At 36.3% G+C, this 16,268-nt stretch overlaps 3 protein-coding genes across 4 annotated transcripts in view; 2 read left to right on the plus strand and 1 right to left on the minus strand.

Annotated features, from left to right (window-relative positions):
- LOC134793929 (synapsin) overlaps positions 1–4,421 on the plus strand; it is a 165,439-nt gene extending 161,018 nt beyond the window's left edge. Inside the window, exon 16 of the mRNA XM_063765645.1 lies at positions 705–4,421. Coding sequence (XP_063621715.1) covers positions 705–910 — 206 coding nt within the window. The 3' untranslated portion in view covers positions 911–4,421. The remainder of the gene's footprint in view (positions 1–704) is intronic.
- Positions 4,422–5,035: 614 nt separating this feature from the next.
- Positions 5,036–12,251, minus strand: LOC134793716 (piercer of microtubule wall 1 protein). 2 transcript variants are annotated; one of them, XM_063765367.1, is made up of 3 exons: positions 11,997–12,250; positions 10,640–10,726; positions 5,036–6,087 (listed from the first exon to the last, which is right to left on the minus strand). In XM_063765367.1, exons 1-3 carry the CDS (start codon positions 12,160–12,162, stop codon positions 5,963–5,965), a joined length of 378 nt encoding a protein of 125 aa, XP_063621437.1. In that variant the 5' UTR covers positions 12,163–12,250; the 3' UTR covers positions 5,036–5,962. The 2 variants fall into 2 exon arrangements, with proteins under 2 accessions (XP_063621437.1, XP_063621438.1); XM_063765368.1 differs by lacking the exon at positions 5,036–6,087 and adding an exon at positions 7,642–7,984 and having other exon boundaries at positions 11,997–12,251.
- A 1,429-nt stretch (positions 12,252–13,680) lies between these two features.
- The window catches only part of LOC134793714 (uncharacterized), a 29,114-nt gene continuing 26,526 nt past the window's right edge, over positions 13,681–16,268 (plus strand). The window contains exons 1-2 of the mRNA XM_063765365.1: positions 13,681–13,904; positions 15,198–15,295. Of these exons, the coding sequence (XP_063621435.1) occupies positions 13,716–13,904; positions 15,198–15,295 (287 nt within the window). The 5' untranslated portion in view covers positions 13,681–13,715. The remainder of the gene's footprint in view (positions 13,905–15,197; positions 15,296–16,268) is intronic.

Below are 16,268 nucleotides of genomic sequence, written 5' to 3' on the forward strand. Positions count from 1 at the left end.
TACGCGATATATTATACAACTAGATAATATTAAATTCACTTAAAACAGATTTAGACGCTAACAAAATCAGTATCATAATTTTTTGAAGTAATTTAGTTAATACGGAGTGTATTGTCATATGTTTCTTCAATAAAGGAGGGAAAAAATATATATATTAGAATCAGTTATAACTGTTTACCTGTAAATAATAACATGTTGCATGAAATTTATTACTTTTTATTTCTACGTTAGTTTTTAGAATTTGCTTATAATGCCCTGTGAACTAGTATTTTTTTTTTAATTATATGTAATTATTTTTTATATGATTATAAATAAATACACAAAAATCAGTCCATTTTGTATACAGGTAAAACATGATAACTAACACATGCCATGTTTTTGTCGGCCAATATTTTATATTTTTTGGTTTAAAAATATCACGTTTATCAATTTATAGACAATATTAATATCCAAAAATTTTAAGTGTCAAAGTAAATTTGTCAAAACGCGTTTTTAAATTCCCTTATTTGAGGATCAAACTTTCAACTCGCGTTTTCTCGAAACTATGTTTCAGGTAGTTATCATGTTTTAGAAGTATACCGACGATATGATGTTCACCTGGCACCTATGGCAAAACCTTGGAAAAATACCCTACATAACATATGAGCGTTAACGGTACTAAAGCACAGTAAAGTTTATCAAACGGAGTTATTTCTCTAAACCAGCATCCCAATCATCGACGGTGTCTTCGGCGTCGGGCGCGCCGGGCGCAGCGAGCGCGGCCCCGCCGGGCGCGGCGCCCGCGGGCTCGGCGGGGGGCCGCGGCGGCTTCGCGCGCCAGGGCTCGCTCAGCGCCGCGCTCACCGAGGACGCCGAGGACACCATGAAGAACTTGAGGAAGACCTTCGCCGGCATATTCGGCGATATGTAAAACTAGTCGGCATTCGGGCATGCGTCTAACTGAGCTATCGTTAACGGTTGAACTGAGAAGAGTAGGGAACGCCCGCATGCGTGCGAGGCGGGCGGCGTGGCTTCGCGCTTTTAAGTATTTTAAAACAGCGTTTACTGAGACTGCTCGCATACGTTTGCATTTGTTTAACTCGGACGCCGCGCTGCACGCTCCGCTGCATGCCCCGCTTGAGCGTTTACTCAGTTTGGACGCTAAGAAAATGATACAGGAACACCAGTGAGAGCTGAAGCGCTCTGCCTTTAACGGTAGCTCGATAAAGGATATTAGCGACCACGTTAACTGGTCAATTATTGCCCGATTATGGTAATGTTGTTATTTGCATAATTTTCGTACCTTTATTACAAACTTTACATATACATTGTTACAAAGTATGATATAGAAAACCGGTTCCGGTATTTTTTATTATGAATACTCATATCGTTTGCATCGGAAGGGGTGACGTTAGCCGTACCGGTTAGAAGCTCCTTTACGATAGAGGGAACGACCGTCAAACCGAAGCTATAGCATAGTGTTAACGTATTAAAATAACTATAGATTTTGTACAATAAGTTTATTATAAAATATTGAAATACGAATCAACTGAGCTGCATTGTGATCGAACCCGTTCGGTACGCGCCGCGCACTCGCGCGCGCTACAGTAGTGTCTTTCTCCGGCCTTCCTTCTACCGCCCGCTAGTGGGTTATTCCCAGTACCATACACAAAATACTTCAGTCGACATACACGGTTGAAGATCATATCGTGCTGCTGAAGTATTTAATGACGCTATCGTGATGTCACTTGACTTGAGATTGCTGTACAATTATCTCTAATTCAGCTGTTAAAACCGCTACTGTGTACGTTCTTTAACTTATTGTTCCTAATTGTTACTCAACATACTTCAGTACAAACACCGGGGAACTCTATATTATAGGGTTAAAAGTACTGAGAATAACCCGCTCGCGATGACGGGCGCACACGCACCTTCGTAGCAGAACGACGCAAAAAACGACGCAATTTGCAAATATATAATATCATTGAAGACAAATAAAATGTGTGGCAATAAGTAGAATTGAAGCGTTTTAAGGATTTGATGTGTAATTAATTTCATGACTTCCCTTTAGCGTTAACTGATCTAATTGCATAGGTATCTGTCGCTTCTGAAGTAACCGTGTGGAATTAATGAAATGGAGGAATAAAGGCCGAACCACACTGCGCATGCAGCACGGCTACCTTACTGCGTAGACACGTGTGTGCCGTATGCACGGATGTAATGTATGGAATTACATGTCAGATGCCACACCACTTGCTAGCGCCGCGTGATGTACAACTGACGTTATTAAAAGAGGAATTACATTAAATAATTAACAGCTATACCTACGCAAAGTGATCGGCATGACATCCAACAGCTGTGCTGCATATACATGTGGTATGTACTGGCCTTATATAATCGATTGCAAGTGTATTTGGTTTGTGCGATATTCGACATCAATCAAGTTTATTCCCTTGTGCGGTCCTATTAGATCTAAATTGTTGGGATGTGAGCAATGCTATTGAAGACAATATTGTTAAATGCAAGAATTAATCCACATTTTATATAACTTAATACTAGTTGTATCTCATAGTTTTAAGAATATCTTGTTGATGCGTATATGTGATTATTATTTTCATGCTTTAAATATGTTGTTATTGATTTTATTACGTAACGTGGTAACTCCGAAATCTTACCGACCAGCTAAACCGAAACGCAGCTATTATTTCAAAATGAATTTCTTACAAATGAAAGCGTCATTGTTTTAAAAACTCTTTTTAGTTAATGTATTATAGTTTTGAGAGTCGAGGGTTGTATTTGAATGAAGTCTGATGATGTCATATCATGAATGAGGGTCAGATCGAGGAGGAGCCAAAACGATTGGATTTAAAATCCTTTGCACTCTTGCCTGCTTACGAGTTTCATAAATCTCTAAATATTTATAGCAACCATATATATGCCTATATATTCTTTAGCTATATTCAAAAGTAGAGTTTTGAAATTGTAGTTTTACGCAATGGTGTTTGCGGATCATGTGAATTATTATGACCATTGACCAGCCTCCAAGTTAAGCCCAGCACGTTTAGTCGACCATTTGTTACTGTAGATTTTACAACGAAAAATAGCTAGTATACATTACATGTAAGTTATATGTATGGGTTGCAAATAGATATGGTGGCTTCTGTTAATTTAGTGCTCAAAGTTATCATACAGACCTGTAAATGAATCTTTTAAGTAGCAAGTATTCTTTGTTGTTGGGGCCTTTATACTGCGTCATACCGAGTAGAGACATACCTACATTATGAGTAGGTATTTTAGTGTAATTTTGATATGCACTCGTAGCTAGTTTAGACACGAACATTGTTTAGCCGTATCCACCATGTAACTATGTGTAAGTACCTATAAAATGCGCAATTAGATACCTTATAATGAACAATTTTATTACATAAAATATTATACAGTAAAATATTAATCAATGAGTTAATTATTTTAATAGAACAGTTACCAGATAATGTATTTATTGTATATTATACTGCAGCGACTTAAATTAGTTTAATTTTTTAAATGTTTAATGTTATTAGTTTATTAGATATCGATATATAAATAAACATTAATATAAATGCTGTTGTTGTTGTTGCTAACAAGTTATACGACGTGTACTCACTCATACGGCTGGACGCACGCGGGCGGCGGCCACGGCAAATTACTTACTTCGCCACGTTCAAACTTAAATACAACACTGCACTTCATTAAACCAACTGATGAAATACCTCAATAATTTAACAATGGTACCATCTACCATCGTCATACTATTGACTGTTCATTCGTATACCTTATTATAAAGACATAAGGTCCACCAATGACCAGTTAAGAGTGGTGCTGTTAGGAAATTAGTCGTTTTCTTCCAGCTATTCCGATATTATAATGCAACATCATGTGATGGGTAGTCAATAGGGTATTATACTGTATTTAAAATAAATTATTTTACACAATTTTTTGCATGAAATAAAGCACCAGATAATTATTAGAAAAACACAGATAGGAGTTATTTTTAAACACAAGTTCTATTTAAATCGGACAGAAATATAAAAAGTAGGTGAGTTGACCGTGACGTCAAGATGTAATGTTTCATGTATCATATGAATTCCATATTAGCAAATAGTTTTGACAGTTCTAAAAAAGTTACTGATTTGACTAGTAGGAAAATACCCTATTATAGTTAGCTGAACTTTTATAGTAATTTGTCGTGGCCACCTTTTGCTAGGGAGGGAAAGGGACATGGAATGTCACTATAATAAATAACTTGTCCGCCTTAACGGGAATGCCGAGAAATAACTCCTAAACCAGCCCGAAGGCTTAGATGGCAACCATGTCTCACAAAAGTATTAATATCTATAACGGAATTTGAATGCATGTTAATCTATATAATATAATAAATACCTCTTTGGTAAGTCAGTACCGAACAGTTGTTTTCATTTCTACCGTCCCTTTAATGTCCTAGATAGGAAACGTACCTATCCAATCTTAGCAAGCCCACGAAAAAGCGCAAAAGTTCATTGTAAAATCATTTTCACCTCAACAGCTCGAACAAGGGTACTTTGCTTCTTAAAAACAGTGAGCAAAATGCGATTTTGCTCACTGAGTCATTTTGTCTCACTCAGTGAGCAAAATGCATTTTGCTCACTGAGTGTGTCTTACTCAGTGAGCAAAATGCGATTTTGCTCACTGAGTGAGACAAAATGACATTCAAGTGACCTTTATAGTCAAATGTCATTTCAACATGCGGGGTCTAATACAAGTTCGATATACTTGGGTTCTATTATCTCTGTCCCTCTAGGTATGTTCTCACTGCTTAGGGTGAAAAATTTTGTGTACTACACGAGATCAAACTTATTTACATCTCGTGCGCTTTTGAATCCCTTACTACGCTCAAGATTCTAAATTAGATTCACTCGCTACGCTCGTGAATCTATTATAGAATCTTTCGCTTGCACGGGACTCAAAATAAGCACTCGAAGAAATATCAAACTTTGATCTCTTGTTGTACAAATAACTATTAATAGAAGAAACACCAAAATTATTTCCAATATTTATGTTATTCAAGGTATAAACATCATTTTATTAAAATAATTTTCCTTATAAAAAGAGAAATCGACATAAAGCAGTTACAATATTATTCTAAAGTAGATGCGAGGACCAACATTTTTAGGGAAACGAACACAAAGAATGATAAAATCCAACCGATTTCTCTTTATTTTTATGGTCCTGGAAGTCATAAATTGTTTTAAAAAATGCAACTTTATAGACCAGAGACACTGCTTTCAATTTTGTCTCAGAACCGGCTTAAAAGACAAATTCTTTTCCCTCTGCTAACACAAAATACAAAACATAAAGAAGTAGGGTAATTCGCCATTAACTGGCCACCCCAAACCAAAAATTAATTCTATTCACCTATATACAGGGTGCCCCTAGCCATTGGACGAAGCCGAAATGTACATTGTGTTAGAGTAGCTCCTGAGGTAATAAATAGTAGGTATGAAACCTTCTTCAACCATTTTGATTATCTTTTTTCTTTATGACATTAATAAGATTCTGACTTTTGACAAATGTCATCATTGCCGCACATTTTCAAACAAATTGTCAAAAACACTGCCAATGACTAATACAGAATGTTTCTTTTTGCTGTCGATTATTGGAAATAACTTTTGTTTGATAATTTATTTTTTTATCTTTTGTTCTAATTAAAAAAATATTACCGTTAGAGCATTTCTGAGAAGTAACCCTACGTGGGATTTCAGGGTTTGTCTAATGGCTAAGGTCACCCTGTATAGAATTCATTTTAGTATAAGGCGGCCAGTTATTGGAAGCTGGCCAGTTATTGAAACCTTACGCTAAAATTAATTATGTTTATAGGTGAATAGAATTCATTTTTAGTTTAGGGCGGCCAGTTACTAAAAGTGGCCAGTTACTGGCGAATTAACCTAAGTATAATAAATATTAAAAGTTAAGTGTAGCTTGGAGGGTCCATGCCGGTGTTCAGGCTGTAGTTGCGGTACATGCCGGCCGCAGCGAGATGGTTCGTGAAGGTCTGGCCCTTGGGGTGGAACACTGACGGTACCGAGTGGATGCCTGCAATCACAGGTACCATTGGGTTCGCCGGATTAACCAAAGAAAGTAGTTGCTTGAGGTAGGTACCTCCCTAGTTAATTAGAATTCTTGTGAGCAAAATCTAAGGAATATGGATTTTAGGATGATCCAAGACAGAGTAGGACACCGTGACAGACAAAAACATCAAATCCGACAATGCGTTTCAGCGCTTGATACTTAAGGGGCCCACTGATTAACAGTCCGCCGGACGGTATCGGCCTGTCAGTTGTTCGGAACTGTAAAAATTTTGTTCTAACTGACAGGCCGATACCGTCCGGCGGACTGTGGGCCCCTTTAGGTATGGTGTGTGGCTTGGCTATAATGTCGTATGAGTCATGTGGTTTTTTTTAATTCAGGTTTTTTTTTCTATCACGAGTGGTGTCAGCAGTCTATGCATGTTATATATTACCTTTATGACGCGATAAGTGCGTTCAAATTTTATAATTAGTTTTGTATTGATGGGTAACAATTAAATAAAACAAAATTATGTTCCATAGTCTATATTAAAATTGGTAATTAACAATAAACAACCAATTAACAATATAATAATATCACTATCAATTCAAATCAAAACCCAGTAATGTACTGACAGAGGACTGTACCTAGAATTATTGAAAACAAAAATAAATCTATTTTTACTAACGCAGGATAACTTAAAATAAAAAATACGTCCTTATAAATAACTATAATCTTAAATTGTTAACTTAAATAAGAAAACACCTGGTACGCATTAAGAATAACTTTAAGCTAAATTGCAGATTTTACTAAGCTCTTATTTTAAACATAACATAATGTACATAAAGACTATAACGATGAAAACAAAGAACAATTACAATTGATGTCCTTTTGTTGAAAACAAGCGATGCATCTTCTACACAAATACGAGTATATAATAAAGACTGCTAACCTCTATATATACTTAAGCAAAGTTTTACTTCCATATGTATACTTTGTATTTCGTTATGACACCAGTCTTAACCCTTAACAGTAAAATGTTATATATGTGGGCATCTTGTTAAATCTAATATATCCGTTGGCGATCGAACTCATTGACATATTTTAAGGGGCTACCCCACGCCAATGACCTTCGATCTGAATCCCTTAGTTTTCTTATGTTTTTTGTAGCTTATTATATTAACAGCAACGGCTTTAAGCAATATAGTATCCCATATTTACTTCAAAGTTCATTGTCTTTGAGATATTTGTCATCAAAGTTGAACAATTTTAGGCTAAAAAACTGGTTTTCTAGCCATAACTTTTGTGTTAATTAGTTTAAATTTAAAACACTGGACACGTTTCTCGAGACGTCAAAGACAAACCCAAATATGTAGATTTCGTACATGTAAGATCCTTCACTGCAAACAAGATACGAAAAAATTGTTTTTTAGAAAATGTTTAAAAAAAATCATAAAAAAATAAGTATTCATTTCTTTCGAAACGGTGGACAAAACCGATAACCGTTTGTCTTATAATTCTATCTGTAATGCAAAAAAAGGAGATACGATTCAAACTTGTCAAAAATCGATGAAAACCTCGGGTAGCCCCTTAAGCAGGTAAACATAGTCGATAGTTTATAATAAAAGTGATGAAAAGGAGAGAAATCGAATGAAATTATCGACTCATTTTTTGCAGCTACACAACACTCTATAAAGATTGGCAGTCTTCATTATTTGCTCATTTCTGCAGCAACCAACAAAACCCCCAACACTTGAGGTTACATGGTTAACCTCAAAAAGCAATTTCACGGTTATTGGAGCTCATTTACTATAGTCAACAAGGCCGGTATTGAGCGAATAGTTGCGGTACATCCCAAACTGCGCCAGATTGTTTGTGAACGCTTGCTTCTTCGGGTAATAATGAAAGGGTACAGAGTGGATCCCTACAAAAGTAAAGAGTTTGTATTAAATTTAGAAAATATATCAAACCAGACTGTGTCATATTTTTTTTTATGAAAACGAGATCGCAGCGCCTTCTACCGGTTCGAATTGTAAATGTTAATTATCGATGGACACTCAGATATACTGTCTGTATAATTACGAATTCTTTAGAGATTTCAATAAAAACCGGCGAATTGCGAGTCGGACTCGCGCACGAAGCGCGCGCAGAAATACCTACATCATCTGTCTAGCTTGGTGACAAACAGACGGACAGACGGACGGACAGCGGAGGCTTAGTAATAGGGTCTCGTTTTTACCCTTTGGTTACGGAACCCTAAAAAGTACAAGCCAACCAATTAAATATTTCGTGGACGTGCACTTTTAAAGAACAGACCTATCAACAACCTCTGATCTTATTCCAACTTCTAACGCATCCTTGAACCTATTTAAGTACAAAAACTATTAAGACAGTAGATAGCCAACTCAATAGGTTCAGCCGGTGACAATCGCTATCGCTTCGACAACGAAACGCTTTGTGTCTGTCTATCACTCTTCCTTATTAGTGCGACAGTGACAGTGACAGTTGCGTTTCGTTCGCTACGGAGCGTTAGCGATTGGCATGTTGTCTACGGGGCCAGTTGTTGAAAACATAAATTACCTAATATAAAAATTAGAAACCGTGGGCGGGGCAGGCCCAGGCGGAGATGGCGGGACGACTTTGACGCCTTCCTTAACAACTGGCCGGAGGGAGCGCTAAATCGGGGGTCATGGAGAACCAGGGGAGAGGCCTTTGCCCAGCAGTGGGACACACAAATAGGCTAAGAAAAAAAAAATATCAAACGTATTTACCTCGAGAGGTCCCCAACTTTTTTTTTAATTCTTGAATTGGGAACCATTTTTGTTATGTTTATCACTTTCGTGTTACTGTTGTGTTTATCTAACAATAATCACTATAATCAGTTAATTCGTTTCGAGGTGTTGCAAGAAATCTATTTGATCCTCTGTTGTAGGTACTTATACCTCGTTAGGGAGGCAAGACCTAGGTGTCATGCAGAACATAAAGTTAATTGACCAGTTTATTATATTGTAAGGCTATAAGATTATGTAATATATAAACAAGATTAATTCGATCGATTAATAGACAATGCAATACGACCGATCTGGCCTAGTGGGTAGTGACCCTGCCTATGAATCCGATGGTCCTAGGTTGGAATCCCGGTAAGGGCATTTATTTGTGTGATGAGCACAGATATTTGTTCCTGAGTCATGGATGTTTTCTATGTATTTAAGTATTTGTATATTATATATATCGTTGTCTGAGTACCCACAACACAAGCTTTCTTGAGCTTACCGTGGGACTTAGTCAATTTGTGAAATAATGTCTATATACATAGTTATTAATATTAATACAATAATCTTTATTGCACACCTCACATAAATACGGATAAACATTAATCTAATTAAGATCTGTAACTGATTACAGATTAACTCCAACGATCGGTTATAAGTATGGAAACAGTAAATGCAAATAGGTAAAGTACAACTTACATGATTAACTACAGTAAAACCTGGATAATAGGGTATTTTCCTACTAGTCAAATCAGTTACTTTTTTAGAGCTGTCAAAACGATTTGCTAATATGGAATTTATATGAAACATTACATCGCGACGTCACGATCAACTCACCTACTTTTTATATTTCTATATGATTTATTAAATAGAACTTGTGTTTAAAAATAACTCCTATCTGTGTTTTTCTAATAATTATCCGGTGCTTTATTTCATGCATGGTGTAAAATAATTTATTTTAAATACAGTATAATACCCTATTGCAATCTCAAGGGACCGGCTACTTTTTGTCAATTAACCAGGTTTTTTTATTTAAGCAGGTCGTGCCAATTAACGAGGTTCAAAAAATCGTTGTGTCAATTATAGAGGTTGCGTTCTGACAAATTTCTTTTATGGAGGTGCAAATAACCTTTTAAAGTAGATTTACAAGCTTACGTTCTGGGTTTCTGGTCTTAATATAACTTAATATAACTTCCACTTTTACACTACCTATATTACCTAATTACTACTTTATTTTCTTATTAATCATTTGGGTTTTTAAAAAATCCTTGAATTGTAGAAGAAAGTTTTAATGGAATGTAAAAAGCATACTTTGTTTTTGATTTAATCAAAACTATTTCGCCTACTACAGTCTGTGATAGATACCCAATAAATAAATTGAATTCTGGATGAAGATTTAAAATAAAATGATCACTCCTATTAAAATATTGTTTCTGCTCTCTACAACTACATTATTTCAATTACAGAGGTAATAAGTAAGACTCGTTTCAATAATAGAGGTAATAAGAAGAGCTAAAACAACAGATTTTTTTTAGCACAGTGTCAATTATAGAGGTCTTAGTTGCGATGTGGTCAATTACAGAGGCAAAATTACGAAAAGCACTAAAATCTAAATTGCAATTATAGAGGTTCCAAAATTTCAATTATAGAGGCCATTTGGTCTCAAGGGACCGGGATCGGACCTTTGGTTGCAATTATTGAGGTTTCCCATTTATGCAGGTGCCAATTAACCAGGTTTCACTGTAGTTGTTTCAGGTAATCGGGCTCGCGTCGTGAATGTATTAAAATGTAATAAAATTTTAACTAACCTGGGGCATACCATCCGTATTCGCTGGCGGTCGTCCGATAGAACGGGTGCTGCTTACTCACTTGACTACCGTAGCCATTGAACCAGTCTGAAAAAAAAAAAAAAATTGTAAATAGAGCATGCATCAAGAATCGTATATTTTTCTTATTCTCTAGTACTTATTATACCTCTAAAAGAGGCCCGAGTACTTATAGTTTATTTACTTAAATGTTATGACAAAACTTGTGTGACAGACTATATTAAAAGCTGAACGCACCCGTCCGTGTCACATTAGTAACACCTATGGAAAATTTTAGCCGCCCAAACTTGACGAATACCTACTGGCCATTTATAATTTACGAAAGTATCAATATTAAAAAAAATCGCACCAAAAAATCGTAGAGTGAGACCAAGCTAAGTTAAATTGGCAGCGATGGTACAAGTGTTAAATAAACGTCATCATTTCAAAGAAGTTTGACTTTTAAAATAACACTTGCGGCGCCGATCAAAATCGCTGCCAATTTAGCTTGGTCTGACTCTACTCGCGCCCAAGGGATTTTAAAAATGTTAAGCTCATAGTTTCAGGGAGGGAGGGAAGGGAGGATGTTCGCCATTATTACCTTTGTAGATTTCTTTAGTTATTCTAGGCCATCAAAACCTACAACAAGCTATTATACTTAGACTAATTCTTTCATACTATATTTTTTTCTCCTTTTATATTTAGGTGCCACAATTTCAGCCAACATATATCTAGTTATTGTCTGTTAGCAGTAGGTAACACAGCGATGTATATCGGTAAACCCGCATATCGCCGGAAACGCTTCCTGTTTCAGCGAAGATCAACGACACCTTAATCTAGATAGGCCGCGTGCCGTACTATCACAGGTGCCTAGGCTATAAAGAGGGCGAAGAGCTGCAAATTATTGTTTCGCTTTGAATGTTAAAATACTTCTTTAGGTACTCTCAAATTATTTACAACAGGAAATACAATTTTGAACTATAATCTCAATTCGATCACACAGTTTTATAGGTCTCAAGGAACAGGGATATTAAAAATATGTTTTGTAGTAAGTACCTAGTACTTACTACAAAACATATTTGAAATGTTATGCCCTTGAATACATTTCATGATAAGTAGTAGTAAAGTGCTCGATTGCTTGCTGTTTTATGTGATTCAGATACTTATCTAAAGTCTAAGAAAATAAATATTTTAGACACTTACGTGACCAAAAAAGCGATGGTGTGATGTCGTGAAAGCCGATATGAGCGTAAATGGGCTCACACGAGAGGACGCCCAGGATCGCGCAAAGTGGAGAAAGGCCAGTAGGAAAGCGGACCCTGGCAAAGGCCGAGATAACGCTAGGTAGAAGAAGACTTACGTGGATGTTCGAATCTTTTTGGTAAGTTGCAAGTAACAAATAAGTCCGATGTTTTAGGCTCAGGTTTCTGGATCTCTCTCTTAAGGCTCTCTTTGTCCACGCACGTCGCTGAACAAAATCCTGGAACTGACTTCTTGTTCTGTTCCCCTTGGTGATCGCTCATCATGAAAATAGCAGAAAATTAACAAAATAAGCAAAAACACAACCGCTCACTAGTAATAATTGTTCCTAATAATCAAAGAGCATATAATCACTACGTTCTAATAATCAAACTAAATTGTTGTCATAGCAACCTGTCTCCACGTCGTAAGTAAGAATTCATTTGAAGTTTGTATAGCTTACTTTATAACCGACAACTTGAACTTGAGGTTGAACGTTTTCAAAATAGTTCGCGGTGGTCTTGGTTGTAAATAGTTACATAAGTAAATAGTTTTAGCGATAGCAATAATGAATTAAAATTCTTCCGGCAAGGCCTTGTCCTTTAGAATCTGTAACAGCGCGAAGAGATTCCTTGCAAATCAACATAAAGAGCAATGTAGGTATACGAGCATTAAATTCTGTACAAATTGGTCGTTCTATTCCTTTAACGTAACTGCAACTGATTGCATCGGTTGCATTATTTTTTTACAAAAGGGAAAGGGAATAGAGACCCGAAAATATTTATAAATACACACTCACACTTACGGCCCGATTTAAATTTTAATAAATTTCAAAAATATGTATTCAATCCATATAGTAGCGAGATGGAATTTTTGTCATTAATTAGTATTAGAATCAGGCTGTTACCTAATCTAAGTTATATAACTAATTTCTAATTAAGTACATATAATTAAATATAATGCGGAGTAAAAGATAATACATAGATATTGTATGTGACTATTCTAGTAGGCGATTTAATTAGGCGCTTAAAAAATTCCAGGCGGTTGAATAACACTGAGTACCAAATTATTCAACATCGCCGTCAACGATACGCTTTGATGAGTTTTCATTGCAAATTCGAGCTCCATATCGCTGAAATGAAGTCGGCAAAACAAGTATTTTTATCTAAGTAGGTAGGTATTCAAGTGCAAAGCGCAGCGCATAATAAAATAACTACCTAGCTACTTGCGAAGAAACAATGACTTACAACTGTATATTTGATATGTAGCAGAGTAACCAGTAACTATTATTGTATGTAGTATTCAATGTAGTGATTATCCTCTTGAGAATCAGTGTTGACTCAGGCACGCTCATACTCCCGATAAATCAAACCCACTCTGCTTCTGCATAAAGAGTTCTATACCGAGGATAGAGGTATTGAGTCTACATCTACCTAAAGTGGTAGAACATCACGAATTTTGTTTAAAACCATGAAAAATAACGAGTAGTTCAGAGTCCGATGGCCTTTAGCTCATTGGGCATGCATTCAGCTGAATAAATTAGTCGTTATCAGCGGTATCGGGACTCCCGGCTACAACGAGTGGGTGCTATCGCGCCTCCCGCGCCGCAGCGCCAACAATCGATCTTACTCACTCATCCAACTAAGTGCTCATTTGATTTCAATATTAATCAAATCGAGATTAAAGTGTAAACAACCTAAGATTCTAATTTCATAGAGAAATTTTCCAATCTTCTATTGTCTATGGATCACGATTTGACGGTTACGTTCAAATGTTGACAAAATAACAAAGTGTTTCAGTTGAAATAAACAAATACATAGTGCGGAATAAATTTTACAAAATGAGAACTATTAGTGTACAGCAACCCATAAATTTGAAAGTGGTGAAAATCGAATTGGACTTCACACCCTTGGATACGGAGCCGCAGAAAAAGGAGAAGCCGAAGCAAATAGTTGTACCCAAGATCAATTATAGCAGAAGACCTTCTGTGGTGCCTCCTCCTCCGCCAATCACAAATTATGCGCAACAGGTAAATATATGTGCTGTAAACTTCCTGAACTTATTTCGAAAAACAATGGATTAGATGTTTAGCAAGCTTACGGTTAGGTACGGTAGGTAAGTCTGTGCGGAACGCGAGCTGTTCCGCACAGACTCTATCTACGAATTTAAATTTTAATAATATACAAAACCTTTCAACAGTATAGCTTATGATTATAGGTACATTTAGACACTAAAAATAGATTTCGAATACAAATAAATAATTATAATGTGGACATTTGTATATAGTATAATGTTAGCGTTGTTCAAACAAAAAGCTCACCATTGGTCGTCATTACATACCTAAATAAAATAATAATCAGGATTTTACTAAATCTTTATCTTCCAACATTAATGAGATACTCAATCCTAATATGAACTTATAATTTCAAACCTGCATTTAAATTAACTCAACGACGACATTATTTTTGTGTACAATTTAATGATAATAAAAAGGTTTAACCTTAATTAAACGAGCTAATAAGGAGAATCGACGAGAGTTTCGGATTTTACGGCCGTTACGAGAGTTGCTCCGGAGTTTCGGATTAAAAAACGTTATTTAGGGTTTAATATTTATTATTTTAGACTCCTCTCGCACCAATATTATATAAGAACGAACAAGATGCACTGAAATTATTATTTATTAAACAAATATTAATATTGTGTAAAGCTAAGTGTGCCGCAGGGAGATTTTGGCCCATTTCCAAGCGAAACTTAGACGGTCTCAGTGTAAGACTCCTTGGCGTCGGCCCTGAGATCGTTCGTTGCTGTCGCTCCAAACACGCAAAGCCTAGTTTACAATTTTGATCTCATTAGCTTTGGCTACTCTGTGACTGTATTAGCCTTGGTATTACAAATACTGTAGCAAAATTTATTAGCTCTGAGTAAATACTAAATAACAATAAAATTGAAATATGTCGTCCAGTGACGATTAAAACTTTCAAAGTACCCTACACTAACATTACACTTTAATAATGTTTTTACTTTGGATTCATTGTCTTTTTATTTCTGTTTAGCCATTGATAAGCTCACATTTACAGTAAGTTTGGACCTAGCCTGCTAGAATATCGCCATCAGATAAATATATCGGAGCGGCCGGGGTGCTCAAAAATGTATGAACACGCACTCTAGTGCCTTAACAATAGAGGCGTGTTCAGATATTTGTAAGCACCTTGCCGGCTCTGATATATCAGATGGTGACTGTACAGGGGCCTGAAAATATCCTCCGACTATAGATATATAACTGTTCAGTTGTTCTTGGAACTTTAAAATTCTGTGTGTTCAGAAACGGGACGTAAGAGAATTGGTTCAAGATCTGCTGGATGACTTGTACGCGGACCAGCGGGACTGGGCTACCAGCAGTGCCATCGACTACTGCCATGCGTAAGTCACATGCTTAGAATAAAGCCTAAAAATAAGTAGGTAATGGCAACCGAAGATATGTCATTTTAATACGACATTCTAACGAGCGCGAGCTAAGAATGACGAAGGAGATTGAAAAAGTATAGTCGTATTTTGACGACCGGTCTGACCTAGTGGGTATAGTCCGACAAGAAATTGTAGTAAATTATTGAGGGCGCCACTTCCTACGTACCTAACACGTAACTGTCACATTTTTGACGTAAAATGGCAACATTTTTTATTTCCATTTTATTTAATTTCTACTATTTTATGTCGCACTATAGTGAGGTAGTGACCGATGCAACCTGCAACCGATTGTCCTGGGTTCGAATCCCAGTAAGGGCATTTATTTGTATATTGAGCACAGATATTTTTTCTTTAGGCATGCATGTTTTCTATGTATATACAGGGTGGAAAGGCACGACGATCCTTCCCGGAAGTATTAGGTCGTTTAAGTGATACAGAGACTATTGGTAATGGTAAGAATCGTTAATTGAGTAAAAAATAAAAATTGCAAAAATACTACTTTTTAACTGTGGTGATAACCCTATAGCATGTGCACATGACGGCTAGATTAAGGATCTCCGTCGGGAAAGCTCGGGACTTTACACTTTTTTCCGATCGTTGACAGTATCGCAATGATGTATGAATGACGCATAAATGTCAAATAAATCAAATGCATGCAAAAATATTACAAACAATTTTATTACTTTCTTAGATAATTACTTTTTTCCAATATTTAATACTATCTTCTTTTCACATACGGTGTTCAAATGTACCTCCGTGTATTACAACGCCGCCGCAGCCCGTACCCGAGTATGTCGATGCACATGCGATATAGTGTATGCTCTTCGTCATTTATCCTCCGCAGAAAGCACCAATTAGCCTTTGTCTCATTTCGTCCGCAGTTTCACATTCCGTTTGGTTTGGTACACCATATCTTTTACACAGCCCC

This window comes from Cydia splendana, chromosome 9 (assembly GCF_910591565.1).
Source record: "Cydia splendana chromosome 9, ilCydSple1.2, whole genome shotgun sequence".
Taxonomy (NCBI): Eukaryota; Metazoa; Arthropoda; class Insecta; order Lepidoptera; family Tortricidae; genus Cydia; species Cydia splendana.

Bases quoted from the DNA above. Each gene is read 5' to 3' on its own strand.
- LOC134793716 (XM_063765367.1), bottom strand. From the start codon at position 12,162: ATGATGAGCGATCACCAAGGGGAACAGAACAAGAAGTCAGTTCCAGGA. The intron at 10,727-11,996 runs GTAAGTCTTCTT...TTTTTTTTTCAG, and splicing joins AAAAAGATTCGAACATCCAC to ACTGGTTCAATGGCTACGGT. The intron at 6,088-10,639 runs GTTAGTTAAAAT...CTGTGATTGCAG, and splicing joins ATACGGATGGTATGCCCCAG to GCATCCACTCGGTACCGTCA.